Genomic DNA, 15,283 nt, shown 5'->3' on the forward strand with positions numbered 1-15,283 from the left:
TAATGACCTTTAATGACTTTTAATGACCTAATGATTTTTTTAATAACCTTGTAATGTATTCCAACAGTAAAAGCTGGCTAAAAATTAAAAAAAAAAATTAATGACCTTGCAATGACCTTTAATGACCATTTAATGACCTTTAATGACTTTTAATGACCTAATGATTTTTTTAAATGACCTTGTAATGTATTCCAACAGTAAAAGCTGGCTGTACTTCATACACCATTTGTGAATACCAGAACAATATCGTAATATCTGTGAAGCTATGTCAGAGGTGGGTTTTTGATTTGTGGTGTAAATTAATTACATTTAAATGTAGACATTAAAAACATTGCCAGAATCACTACAAGGCTGCCGGCTTTCTGGAATTTCTTAGTAATTTGAAATATATTGTCTCTAGTCAATTTCATGAGCAGCTGTGTTGCATTGGTGTAAAAATTTTACTACCATTTAGAATTTATTACAATTTATGAATATTAATGTATAAGAAAGAGCTGCAATAATTTGGTCGATGTTTGGATGAGGTTGGTTTGTTGCATCAGAGGCAAGCATATACTGTACATATTCCAGGCAAACTAAAGGAAACAGCTGTACATTTATACATGTATGTAAGGCCTGCTATGCTTTGCTGAAAAGAAAATACTGAAAAGAAAATACTGGGTGAAATTATTTCATGTATGCTGATCAATTAACTTTTTCTTTCATTTATACTTTCCTTTGGTATACATGCATGGAAATGTTAAATCATTTTATCGCTTATTGTCGTAATGACACATTGATCTTTTTGATGGTGGTTGAAGAAAACTCTAATTTAAACCTACCTACCTGATGCCTGATTAAAATGGATACATCTAAAACTTTAAACAGCCCATTAAACTCAATTCAGTACACAGGCTTATTTGATATTTTTTTTTAATGATGGATCAGAACATCTGTTCTGGACACTCCAACATGTTTTAGTACTCTATTATAAATGAATGTGTTCAAATCCATTTCTGTAATATTGCAGCTAGTTCATTTTGACTGGATTACATCAAGTACATGATGACATTGTCACCAGACCTGTACCTGTACTTGTATTCTTGCATTGTTTCCAGTGATCCCAATCGCCCACCCTCTTGGATTCCTAAGCAACTGGCATACTTGGGCAGTTTGAAGTGTACTGTAGCCTAGTAAAGTTACAAGAGCAACATATGAGTACTGGTTCTATTACGAAGAGCTCTCTAAGCAACTGGTATACTTGGGCAGCTTGAAGTGTACTGTAGCCTAGTAAAGTTACAAGAGCAACGTACTGTATGAGTACTGGTACTATTATACAGAGCTCTCTGCAACTGGCGTACTTGAGCAGCTTGAAGTGTACTGCGGTACAGATACATTAGCAATATATGAGTACTCGTACCATTACATAGAGCTCTCTATACTCGCATTTGTACTCATACCAAAGGGGAATTTTTCTAGTTATGCTCAGGCTGTTGTACTCACATGTGTACTACTAAATTTGGTTGCCACTGCATTTTAAGACTACCAATTTTATAAATCTTGCACTCTACTTGCAGGGAGCATTAATGTCCAACCTTTGATCATCTTACTGAAACAATTAATTAAACCTTTCACTGAAGTTTGATTCTATAATGAGATGATATATGCAACCGTACATATTTAAGCAAACATTTCCAATTTTATTATTTACTATATGACACTTCACGAGACCAACTTAGTAAAAACAAGTCAAAAGTTAAACAAAACATAAAACATTGGCATATAACATTGAAGGTTTTTTTTAATTTTTTATTCTCCAGGTACAGCCTTCCAAAATCAGTGTCTAAAGTCTAAGAGTCACTTTGTATGAATCTAACTTTGAGTCACTCACTACATTTATCCATTTTTGTAGAATATCTTTGTTTAATTGTTAATGGTGTTGGATAACCCTGAGGGAAGAATAGCAAATAAAAACACTTTTTACGATCAATTGAGTGGTCTCTTAATATTATGTAGCCATGCAGCTCTTTTCACTCAACTCTGAAAAAAAAAGAAAAAAAACGTGTGAGCTTTAAGTCAGCTTTGCTTTTATAATTAGATAGAAAACATTAATTTTAAGCTATATATATATGCTCTCCATTTGAATGTCTGAGATATGTTATAATATCTCTTTTTAATATGAAACTGTGCTCAATTTTGCTCAGAAAATAAATGATTGTATATTTCATTTTGTTAAACATTAGTCTAGCACAAAAAAGTCCTAAGCGTGAATTGTTTTGGGTATCATAATTTACACCATAGGAGACTACCCATTAGGGATGGTGGTTTTGGATCAGGTAATTACTTTAGGGGCACGATCAGTTTTAATTTACATTGATTCAAATGTGGTTGCTTTTGTGAAGACAACAATCTGTGACACATACTTCCTTTAAACACCTGTAAAAGTGCAGGTGTGCTCCTTCAGTACTTAACGATTTTGAGGGGCTCTATTATTGCCATGACTACAACCATAAGAAATTATAAATCAAAATTTCAATATTAGTCGGATTAATTCTGTACGTCAATCTGTATTGTCCAACTACTATTAAAGCGGAAATAGAATTTTTTCTGGATCAAATAGTTTGTTTTCTATTGTGGATCCAACTTGAATTAATATCTGAGCTGAAAATACCCCCCTTAACCCCCCCTCCCCCAAGTCATATCAACACTTCACCACTGCTACAAGCAACTACATGTTCATGTCCCACATGAGAGTAGGAGCGACTTCATAGTCATATATGGTACAGGTTAAAAAGAAGATAGGAAAGGTAACCACTGTCAAACCCCCTCCCCCCCCAATCATATCAACACTTCACCACTGCTACAAGCAACTACATGTTCATGTCCCACATGAAAGTAGGAGTGACTGCATAGTCCTATATGGTACAGGTTAAAAAGAAGATAGGAAAGGTAACCACTGTCAAACCCCCTCCCCCCCCAATCATATCAACACTTCACCACTGCTACAAGCAACTACATGTTCATGTCCCACATGAGAGTAGGAGTGACTGCATAGTCCTATATGGTACAGGTTAAAACTAAGATAGGAAAGGTAACCACTGTCAAAATCCCTCCCCCCCCTCCCAATCATATCAACACTTCACCACTGCTACAAGCAACTACATGTTCATGTCCCACATGAGAGTAGGAGTGACTGCATAGTCCTATATGGTACCTGTAGGTTAAAACAAAGATAGGAATGGTAACCACTGTCAAACACACTGCACATTAACAACTGCCAGAGTAAAGCATATATGGTACTGTAGCTTAGTATGACAATATATATATGTGTCTAACAGCAATTAACCCACTCTATTTGTGATAGTTTCATCTCAGGACTCCATTCTTTATATATATTCAAGTCTGGAATGGGAGTACCACCCAGCATGCAAACAAAGCTTTTGAGAAATTGCCTTGTAATTCGTTGATAATTGGGTCTAGTTTAAAAACATGCTTCTCTGTCAATATTCATTTACAATTTAACTTGTGATGCAATTTTGTCATTAACTTAAATACTGGAGATGGTTCAGACTCATTGAGCATTTTATCTTTTATTCGTGAAAACTGTGGATGACAATTATAATTATTTTGTTTTGTATAACACTTTGCTACAGTGTGATTGGAACTAGAACTGTGACGCCTGATCTAATCTTGGAAGCAATTTGTCACACTAATTTTTGTTGGTGGGGGGGGGAGGGGATGGGTGGAAACATTGGTTTTTGTCTGTGTCTGATACAAACAATGACATAATCTCCTTGTCACAGCAAATTTTCCAAACCGTTTTCGATTATCAGCTTATTATGGCAGCCATGTTGTTTAGGTCTGCAAGCAACAGGTGAAGCCTAGCTGAGCTGTCAAGTAAAACTTGATCTTTATATATGTCTATAAGGGACACATGCCAAACTACTATTAATTAAATTTTAAACGTTAATTGCCACATCATATGTATGCAGGTCCTGGTTGAACATGTTTCATACTTTTCCCCAGAGTTTATATTTTCGCAGTCATCCAATTACAATGTGGTATTTAATTTCCTGTACCATATATCTATTGCCGATGCATGTCGGTCATACCATTCCACACATAATCTTAATTGATATCAGAGAGAAAACAGAAGATACTGTTAGCAGGGCTGTATGGGTATCTATAATGCAAAAAGACTGTGTATAGGTAACTTGAGAGATCTATTTATGTTTCAGTTTGCTTTTGAAGGAGACCATGCTAGCATCCAAGCATGATCATGCAGGCCCTCTAATTTGCACATTTATTTATTGCACTTATGCATGAGTGTAATATAATAATAATATATTCATTTATAAGCTCACCAATATCCAAATGCATGTCTATGTGCTTTACTACAATATTACCCCGGTCAATGATAACCTGTCAAACACATGGCAGCAGCTAAACAGCGCCCAGCTGACAGTTTGATCTCACAGGTCCCCATTTATACACCTGGGTGAGGAGAGGCATTGGAGATAATGTGCCTTGCCCAAGGACACAACGCAATGATCTGGCCAGGACTCGAAACCTGCAATCCTTAGATCACAAGTCCACTGCCTTGACCACTTGACCACAACACGCTTACAAAATATCAAATACAGTCAGTACATGCCCGATAGTATAAAATATCAAATACAAATTACACTAATGAATGCCTGGATGACAGATATTTACAAATCTGCTAAAAGAGTCTGTCATTTCCTAAGCAAACATACATCAGCAATCAGCCACTGCTGGTGAGTACAACACTTAAAGCAGCATTTTGCGTTTGGTCGCCGTTTTCTACTTTTTTGACATGTCCATCAAGTTTTTTACATAACCAATCACAAAACAGCAAACTAAGATATTAGCCAAGTTTTTCCTTGCCAACGATATTCATTGGCGAGTAATTAAGGATTTTTGCAGATAATGTGAGAAAAGTTTCCATGACAATTTCTACATTTAAAATTAATCGCAAACAGTTCCCCCAAACCCACTAGTTTGAATTCAACCAATCAGAGATGCAGGTTTAGTTATGAGCCATTGCTAAAAATAGATTTAAGACTTTGCGTTGGTACAACCAGGGAGTCCCTGGTACAACTGCCATATAGACTGTACACAAATCAAGAATGGTGTTGTATTACGTATTGGTCAATGACGTTCGTAGTGTTTAAATATTCATATTATGGGCGAGGTTTATTGGGATCCCAACGGAAAATATCTTGGAGAAAAACAAAGTTGAAAGTTGCAAATTTTTCGACTTTTATGCCACCATTTGAAGTAAGATTTAAATAGATAAGCTAGTTATGTATGTCGTTATGGCATAGTGGATCGAGTCAGTGAGGTTGAGAAAAATCATAGAAAAGGACACAAAATGCTGCTTTAAATACCAGATGTCATAAGCCTATTTTGTGTAATATGATGAAACAAAGTTGTTATTTTTAATTAATGAATAATAATTAAGGCTAGCTTGATTGAGTGCAGCTAGTTGATCTGTTGGGACATGATGATGCATGCTATTTGCAGGCCTTTGTATCTCTCACGGCATCAGTTGTAACTTGACTGTAAAGAATAAGTTTGTTGTGATCATGACAGACTGATGGGTGAAGAAAATGTTCACTGCTACAGTAGATAGCAGGCTGCATGATTGTATACATTGGTGAGTGTCTACTCGCACAGGTAGATAGGTACTTGAAGTTATTGTTCAATAAAAAGCTTTATGACAGACTGATGGGTGAAGAAAATGTTCACTGCTACAGTAGATAGCAGGCTGCATGATTGTATACATTGGTGAGTGTCTACTCGCACAGGTAGATAGGGACTTGAAGTTATTGTTCAATAAAAGGCTTTATGACAGACTGATGGGTGAAGAAAATGTTCACTGCTACAGTAGATAGCAGGCTGCATGATTGTATACATTGGTGAGTGTCTACTCGCACAGGTAGATAGGTACTTGAAGTTATTGTTCAATAAAAGGCTTTATGACAGACTGATGGGTGAAGGAAATGTTCACTTCACAGTAGATAGCAGGCTGCATGATTGTATACATTGGTGAGTGTCTACTCGCACAGGTAGATAGGTACTTGAAGATATTGTTCAATAAAAGGCTTTATGACAGACTGATGGGTGAAGGAAATGTTCACTTCACAGTAGATAGTAGGCTGCATGATTGTATACATTGGTGAGTGAGTGTCTACTCGCACAGGTAGATAGGGACTTGAAGTTATTGTTCAATAAAAGGCTTTATGAAAGAGTCACATGCCCGATATATATATGAAGCTTACTGTCCAAATAGCAATCAAGGTTTTGGGGTACTTTTGCCCATGTTTTATTCCTTTCTGGAGAGATAAAGAGAATTTGTGCATTGGTGTGGTGTTTGGGGCAGTGCACGTTCAATTTAGTGAATGTGTGTGACGTGTGTTAAAATGTGACACCTTGGCTTATTAAAGAATTGATAACCCAGAAACTTCTTATATGATGGATAAACTTTTAAGTTGTTTTATTGATTCACCATACAGCTTACTGAATATCTGAAAACCTTGCAAACATTTTATAATCAAATAGTAAAACTTGCATGCATAAACTCTCATATACTTAGATTGATCCACTTTACAAAGTATATGCAAGTATCACATTGCGGCAGGCACAGCAATTCGCATTAATAGATCTCCAATGAATTATGACAAGGAATCGCTATGCATGTTAAAGTTGATTTGCTTTTCTAGTTATATTACTCAAAACAATTTCTTTTTGGTAGTTGATCTTGGATCCTGTAAGCTCCCTCAATATGCTTTCAAGTGAATGACTATTCTTTTCTCTTTAATGACAGAAACAAGATGCTAAGATCATCGTGGCTAATATGTACTCCTACGACATGAGGAAAGTGATTTGCGAGGTAAGAAAGAAATTTGCATCTGCTTTTGCTTCAAAGCTTCGAAGTCAAATCCAACACCTGCTGAAAGAAAGTTATTGTTACTGCTAGAACATGAAGACAAGAATAGACTCCATAGTCATTTAATGATTACGATGATTCAACAAAATGTGTAAGACAGATAAATTTGATTTAGTTTGGTATTTGAGCAAACATGCATATAAACAAATTCACCTTTTCTGCACTTTATTTGAAAGGAAACTTGGCCAGTCACACTTGTGAACTGACTTTTCTCTTGTTTTTCTCTTTGGTTATTAGATTTCAGTTTCAAAAGTAGAGCTGTTTAAGTTGACTTTAATAATTAACATCATTGCAACTGCACTTTGAATTGAATGTGCAAACTTTGAGTAGGATATCCCATACGGATTGGAACGATTAGAAGCTAGAAGGGCAGGAAATATGTTAACATAAGAAACTCTGTGGGTTGGTAAAAATCCACAATTTTTATGTAAAATACTGTCATACTAATGGTCCTTCTGACAAATAATATTGACTATAACTGTACATACCATACAGTCCTGTATGGACATATCATTATCAGTAGATTCACCATGGTTTAATTACTTCACCATGGCTTCCTGTACCATGGGTTGCTTCACCATGGCTTCCTGCACCATGGGTGCTTCACTATTGCTTCCTGCACCATGAATTACTTCACCATGGCTTCCTGCACCATGGGTTGCTTCACCATGGCTTTCTGCACCATGGGTTGCTTCAAAATGGTCTGATACAAAATAAGTGTCTTACTTAACTACCATCGACATATCCTGGTGTAGTCTCTGAGTTGAGTGTCTAATCCTTCAACATTTATTCACAATGCCATGGTTTGCTGCTTCACCATGCATTGTTGCCTATACCATGAGTCATTCTTACTTAATCACCATATCCTGATGTAACACTCTTAAAGTTGAGTGTCTAATCCTTCACCATTTATTCACAATGCCATGGTTTGCTGCTTCACCATGCATGGTTTCCAATACCATGAGTTCCTTCACCATGGTATGCATCACCATTCATCTATGGGCTTTTTTAATACTTATAATGATAACCATCATATGATGATCAGTATCCCTCTGAGTTGAGTGAATGTCTACTTTCATCACTTTTTCACCCTACTTACCTTCACCCCGTGGTATTCCTCACCATAATTGGCTTCTTACTTATAACCATCATCATATCCTGATGTATCACTCAGAGATGAATGTCTCATCCTTTATCACTGTCTCACCTTCAACAGGCTTACAAACAAAATATGTTTGGTGCTGGTTACTTCTGGTTGCTTGTTGGTTGGTACAACTCCAATTGGTACACGGAAGAAAATGGCGCCCTGGAGTGTACCACCGAACAGATGGCCGAGGCAGTGGAGTCATCTATGTACATCAGTACGCAAGCCAGGCTGTTGGGAGGAGAAAATGTCACCACCATCTCCGGAATAGTAAGATTTGACCTTTCTCCCTTTTTTTTTTGGTCTCAGGTTTTCTCAATTTCCCTGGAGATCATATTACAGGTGGTGACTGGGTTTGAATCTTATCACCTAAACTGTTTAATTTGATAGTTCCAAGGAAAGAAGGATAGCATGATAAGACAACATAGTGGTTCAAAAGCAAAGTCTAAGCAATTTCTCTATTTGGCAATTTCCAGAAGTCACAATGCAAATTTCTAGGAGTTTATAGATCTGCAAACATGCCAGGCTCCTGTACTTTTGATCTTGGCCATAAATATGTGTGCTATTTTCACTATTTTCAGTTTAGAAGTAAGTACATTAACCTTAAAGTCTAAAGCATAGTCACATTTCATCATTTCACAATATTTATGTCATAAAAATTACTATCTCAAAGTTTGGTTGTTCTGTGTCTTTTTTCATATATTTTCTATTATATATATTTTTTAAATTGAAATATAATTAAATGAAGTATGATTCAGGATAGGTGTTTGTTAACTAAACCTTATAAGTCCCAAATGGCATCTAAGCTGACTTGAATCAGTACAATGACCTCTTTGTATTAATACCTAAAGATGCTAATTTTTCTAAGTCTCTAAATTTATGCCATGTATTTTCATCGACAGACCGTTTCGGAATATCAAACACTTCTGGAGGAGCATATCCAGCAGGAGAGGCTTTCAAGGTATACTCTGATTGGTCAAGCAGCCTACGGCTACGATTCTATCTGGGCTATGGCTTTAGCACTGAACCGTTCGGCAGAGATTCTGAAGACGACCAGTTACGATGACGGCCTCCGGCGGGGCTTAGAGAACTTCACATACTCGGACAAGAATATGTCGACCATCTTCTTCAATACGTTGGAGGAAGTCTACTTTGAGGGAGTGTCGGTGAGTCCTTCCCATTTCAACGATAAAACAATCAAGAAAAATGTTTCTTCAAACCGATGATCAGGGTTGCCTTGCTGCTGAATGTCCCAATAACATGCTAGAGCCTAGTTATGGCAGTTTTTTCGGTAATATTCACAAAGCAGGCAACCACACACTGCTGATACGTATACGTAGTTTAAAAGTGAAAGGAAACATTGAATGCTCTGTTCTTTTCTATTTTCTATGTTACTTGTAAAACTTGTCAGATTTCCTTATTTTTATTTTTATAATTATATTTTCTATTTATTTTCAATTCCCACATTTAAGGTGAATTTCTCCCACTGGTTCAGCTGGTTAGCAATGTGTATATGTATTAAATTCAAACACACGCTAACCTCACTGCTTAAATGATCTTTTATAGTATGCATCATTCAACTTTAAATTGGTTCATTTTTGTTTTTATTTCCAGCAGGAATAATATCAGCAGAAAATATACAAATGATATCTTGATTATATTTGCTTATTCTGCAGGGCCCTGTTAGTTTCAGTGGCGCTGATAGAATCGGTATCATAAATATCGAACAACTTCAAGGTAAATATGTTTTTTCTGCATTCTACTCCCCTAGCTGTAACAAGATAGCCAAGATTGATTAAGGTTGTTGACTTCAGTTTAAAAGCCCAACTTCACTATATTTGCACTAACTTCAATTGGAATTTTCACTTTTTAGCATTCAAATTGTAGATTTTGTAGTCAATCTGTTTTATCGCTTTTCGCTTCACCAGTGCTTTTAATAGTTTTTCGATCTCATATTCCTGTATATTTCTGTAGAGGGTTACAATATGTATTTACTGTTTTTTCTTTTTATTGTTTCATGGCATTGTATTTTCTAGATTGTTTGTAAAGCGCACAGATGCATCGCGCGTAGTGCGCTATATAAGATTTTATTTACATTACATTACATTACATTACATATTTATGTTCTTCATTTATCAATTTAATTTGTCATGATTTCCATTGATACACAGCACTGCTTAAGATTTTGTTTGATGATTTCAGAAAATTGCCATAAATATCTTTAACACTGCTGATTGAGTTGGTATTACTAATATAGATACAGACCAAGATTTCTGACAGGATATTTACTTTAAAACTAGCAGATAATACATTTCATAGCCTTACTCTGCCAACCTTTTTGCAAATTCACACTCAAGTATATAATGTTATGATACTGCTATTTTTTGCTGTCTGAGTGCAATGAAATTTCTTCCATTCTGTACCATGAGAGAGCTATCACTCTCCGCTGTTGAAAAAAAAACACTTTCAGCCCTAAATCTCATATGCAAAGTAGTCTTGATTAAGTATGCGTCTGGTATGACTATTGCGGTAGACCCAGACCAGTGTGTTGATGTTCAATTTTGAACAGAAAACATTTACAGACTTTCTCAAGATAAGAAATATCTTCTTTGAACTTAATGCATCAAACTAGCAAATTGGTCATCTCCATTTAATGGGCAGCCAAGTTCACACTGAAAATATGACCATCTGCTCTACATAAATTCTCTGATATATGGTTCAGGTCACTGCCCAGACGGATGGCGGCTAGAGGCCAGATATTGCTACCTGTTTATACCATCGATGGTGACCAGGGAGGGAGCTGTGACATCTTGCACTGATGCAGGAGGCGAACTGCTCAGTATATCCTCAGAGGAAGAACACTCAGCTGTGATGGAGTTGGCCAGCTCAGAGCAAGATCTCTCAGGAGTTGAAGGACAGTGGTAAGTATCACTGTGTGGGACAGATTGAGAGAGGTTTGGGGGGGGGATGGGTGGAGGGAAATAAGAGGCAAAAGAGGGGAAAATGACGCAGCAAGGTTTGGATTTAAATATATATTTTAAGAGACAGTAATAAGACTGAATTACAGGATTTAGTCTGTTTATGCCACAAGCCCACCAACGGCAAGGAGAGGAGAGTGTGAGGGAGTGGGTGGGGGGACAGTGGATGGTTTGGGATGGGGTAGGGTGCAGGGTTTCCAAGTAGTCATCCTGATCCACAGCTGTAAAGATTGTAGTCCTTTAATATCCTCTTGGACTTCTTGTTTAATTATGATATCTTTAAGGGCCCTAAAAAAGAATGTTCAGTTTAGTACAGTTGATAATTAGATTTGACTGCAAGGTGGTGATAAAGAGATAACCTTTAAGTCAAGTTTGAGGTGCATTTGCTTTTCATCAAAGGATTTGAATTTTCACAGGTGGACATCTTTGGAGCGGTCCTCGGGGGAACTCTTGTGGTCAGTGGCTGAGTTCACCGTGGATGATCAGTGGACACCAGAAGAACTGATCTCGGAGACAGCTGGAGAAGATGCCTGCTTCATCTTGGACACTTCCCTCGATCAATTACTACCAGTCTCTTGTGAGGCAAGGCATTCATTCATTTGCAAGAAGGTTGCTGGTGAGGTTTTGTCTGTATCTAGTTGGAGTTAACATCATGAAATTAATTTTTGGCGAATATAGACTTCCCATAAAAGATAGAACTCCTGAATCTACAACAAAATGTTTAGGGATACTGATGCATCCAAATTTGGAATACTAATGCATCTAAAATTATCAAGCTTGTCATCTGTATATTATTGACAAATAGTTGATTCTTGTGGAAAGAATTTTTAACCAATTGGGTTTAAATGGTTGTAGATTCATAAGTTTTTTACCTAATTATCAGAGCAGCTAGCTATTTGCATCTCATTAGTTATAATAATGTAACCATGGTTTCCACTCTTGTAACCAGGCACAATATTCTATAAAAGTGATGCAGTAATGTATTATGTATTCTCTTCCCCACCCACTTCCCAGGATGTTGCAATCAGCACTTAACTAATATAATAACATTATATTTGTCTGTATTAATCTATTTTAATTCATATATTTGCTTCACATTTTATAACCTTCCAACCTTATATGCAGACACCTATATATACACATCTATCCTCTTCTCAATTTTCTGCAGTTTTTCAAGAAGTTGTCATTGCTGAGCATGACATTGCTAAGAACAAGATAGACTGGTTGCGTAGCATAATGTGGCCAGGTAAGAAAAGGATATATGTTGCCATTCTCAAATCTATTGCAACTGTGTGTTTTAACACAATGAATATAGATTATTTCAATTTCTAATTGATTATTCATTTATTGTTTAATTCTTCTGGAATAGATATCATCACCCTTTTGTATTTATTAACTAAATTTTGCGATTGGCATTCTACCTTTAAGGAGATTGTTGCATTCTTGTGTATGTTTCCTTCCAAAACCTACAAAGTATTACACCAAATAAGAATTTTTTTTGTCTTCCATGGGTAAAGTGAAATGTGTCAAGTCAACTCGATTAAAGCTGCTTTAAGTTTGGATCGACTTCAATCGTTATATTTTCATTTATTTTTTCATTTGGAGGAAAATTGGTCATGATAACAGGGAGGTTATTTAGCTTAATTGTTTCAATGATTGCCAGTAAAAAGAAACCAAAAAATACCATCATTACAGTGAATATCATGCATATGTTCTATTATGCTACCTGGCAATCCCTTCAATCGTCTTTGGACTAGTTTTACTCTGAACATGTGGAGTGAATGCTCCTAAAACGACTATGTCTCTGGCAGTCTCCAACTGTCAAAATTGTTGGGAAGCTGTACCTACCCGGACCCCCCTCAATGTTCGCTCCTCATCTACAATCATCGCAGATTATCAATTTACTGTACTTCCCCACACGTGTCTTCTTCTTCTCGATATCTTATGTGAGTATCTTGTTGGATTTACAAAGTTAGAAAATGTCCTTTCATTTCCCTGTGCAAACACTTTCTTGACCGTGAATTTAATTGGTCGTCTAGCTACTCCACTTTGATTGGAGTAAGACAGCTTGACAATTATAAAGAAACAGTCTTTCGACCATTCTAAATTTATATCGAGATGGGAAATTTTTAGCTTCAAATCTGGTACCAGATTCATGAAAGAAATATTCAAAATAATTTAAAGGTCATGGGGATTCAGCCCTCAAACTCAGACACCTTCTTCTGGTCATGACAACATGTCCTCCTGTCTACAGATGAAATATGGTCACCCGTCACTAATTGTCAGACCTAAACTTATTTTATTGCCTTATCTACTTTGTTGCCAATTTACACTTTCATTTCATGTTCGTCCTCTTCTGTCTGTCCTTCTGTCTGTCTAAGGAGGTGAAGTACCTTTGGACCACACCCCAGAAGTGATCTTTACAAGGGTGGAGATCTATGAAGGGATCCCAACGATCATCTACGTCATCAACTGTTCCTTGGCTGGATTAGGGATCCTCCTAGCCATTGGCTGTCTTATCTTCAACATCTACTACAAGAATCAAAAGTAAAGTTTTTTCTTTTGTGAAAAGGATTCTATTTATTAAATTAAAAGCAAAATCATCAAAGAGTATCCATAGAAAACTATTTTATAATTTTCTTAATTGACATAAAAGTTGTGGGATTGAAAAAGCAGTTCATAGTTATGTTTTGCAGCATACATATATTTGATAGAATAAAAGTGACATTTGGTCATTACTTGGAAAATAACAGAAGTATAAGAAAGTATAACACGTCATGGCCTAAATACTTTCGTCACCTCATAACTTGCTAATAATAATTTTTTTGATTTTTGTGTCTAGATTTATCAAGATGTCCAGTCCAAACTTAAACAGTTTGATTATCATCGGCTGTATTTTAATCTACTGCTCAACCTGTTTAGCTGGATGGGATATTGGACTCATCGATGAGTATATCTTTCTCAGATTTTGTCAGGTAAACATATCACAATGTATTAATGATTAAAATCAGATCTTTTCAAAATTTACCATAAATTTATGGAGACAACAAAATTAATTTCTTTCAGTTATTAACTCTGCTTGTCAATTGGTAGTTCGACTTTCCTTGAATCAAAATGGGACCAGCAGAAAAGAATACATTTTGTGTGTCTCAATGTGTTGATAGATTTTACGATCTTAGTATTCTTTCAGACTAATGGTAAAAACATTTTAAGTGGTACAGTAAAAATCTCAAACTTATCAATTTTCTGAATAAGTCTAATTTTATTGTTTGATGTTCTGTTTTATTTAGTTTTTGTTATAGTTTTCATATTTTTCCCCGATTCATCATTTTCATTCATGGTACAGTGAATATTTAGCTCATGTTTTAAGCCCTAAGAGAAATTTATTTATAAAGCATTCTTAGATCTCATCATTGGTGATTTAATGTTGGTTTGTTCATGGCAAGGAAACTTCCTTCCCAAATGCAGCATCACTGTTGCAATCACAAAATACATTAAATTTGTGATTAAAACAGTGAAAGGTCATGTTTTCTTGCATTACACATTGTGTATTTAAACAGACCTGCTTTTGGGATGTGCAATGGAAGATCATATCATGACTTGCAGGAGTAAGAGACCAACCCACACAGTTGACTCAAAAAGTGCTAGTTTATTGAATTCCATCAAGCTAGAAAAGCACCTATGCAGTGGAAGTTGATTAGCTTTGTTAGTCAAATTTAATTTCAATTGATGAAAAAAAGTCCCTTAATGTTTTGTAAAAAAGTTATGATTTGCTCTTTGAATGTTATTAATGCTAATGTCCAAATGATGCCGGTTGACAAAACTTTCAGAATTGACTGAGATCCTTTACACACACACACAGCAATTTAGTTTTTATTTTGTTACAAAAAATTAGAAGGACGTAAATCAGTTCAATGCATTTATTAAGTGACGTATCAACTCGAATCATTGGCTTTTAGGAAAAATTAAACCATGTGATTGTCATTTCTATGCAGATGCGTGTGTGGTTTCTCTCTATTGGTTTCGTCCTGAGTTTCGGTTCAATGTTCAGCAAGACATGGAGGGTCCACAAAGTTGCAGCTTTGAAAAATCCAAAACGAGTGGTAATTATTAGTCGGTCCACTTGGTCCTTCGTAATTAATTTCTTAAGCACCGTTTGAAATCACCCGAGTCTTAGCATGCTAAGTTTTTTTCTTCGAGAAGACAAAA

At 36.0% G+C, this 15,283-nt stretch overlaps 1 protein-coding gene across 6 annotated transcripts in view; it reads left to right on the forward strand.

Annotated features, from left to right (window-relative positions):
• LOC139970954 (gamma-aminobutyric acid type B receptor subunit 1-like) overlaps nt 1-15,283 on the forward strand; it is a 60,444-nt gene that overhangs the window by 37,446 nt on the left and 7,715 nt on the right. For all 6 annotated transcript variants that reach the window (XM_071977039.1, XM_071977038.1, XM_071977041.1 and 3 more), the window contains exons 7-16: nt 6,830-6,895; nt 8,169-8,366; nt 8,999-9,262; nt 9,773-9,833; nt 10,819-11,017; nt 11,491-11,690; nt 12,243-12,320; nt 13,456-13,621; nt 13,917-14,049; nt 15,070-15,177. In XM_071977039.1, the coding sequence (XP_071833140.1) occupies nt 6,830-6,895; nt 8,169-8,366; nt 8,999-9,262; nt 9,773-9,833; nt 10,819-11,017; nt 11,491-11,690; nt 12,243-12,320; nt 13,456-13,621; nt 13,917-14,049; nt 15,070-15,177 (1,473 nt within the window). The remainder of the gene's footprint in view (nt 1-6,829; nt 6,896-8,168; nt 8,367-8,998; nt 9,263-9,772; nt 9,834-10,818; nt 11,018-11,490; nt 11,691-12,242; nt 12,321-13,455; nt 13,622-13,916; nt 14,050-15,069; nt 15,178-15,283) is intronic.

Source organism: Apostichopus japonicus, chromosome 8 (assembly GCF_037975245.1).
Source record: "Apostichopus japonicus isolate 1M-3 chromosome 8, ASM3797524v1, whole genome shotgun sequence".
NCBI lineage: Eukaryota > Metazoa > Echinodermata > Holothuroidea > Aspidochirotida > Stichopodidae > Apostichopus > Apostichopus japonicus.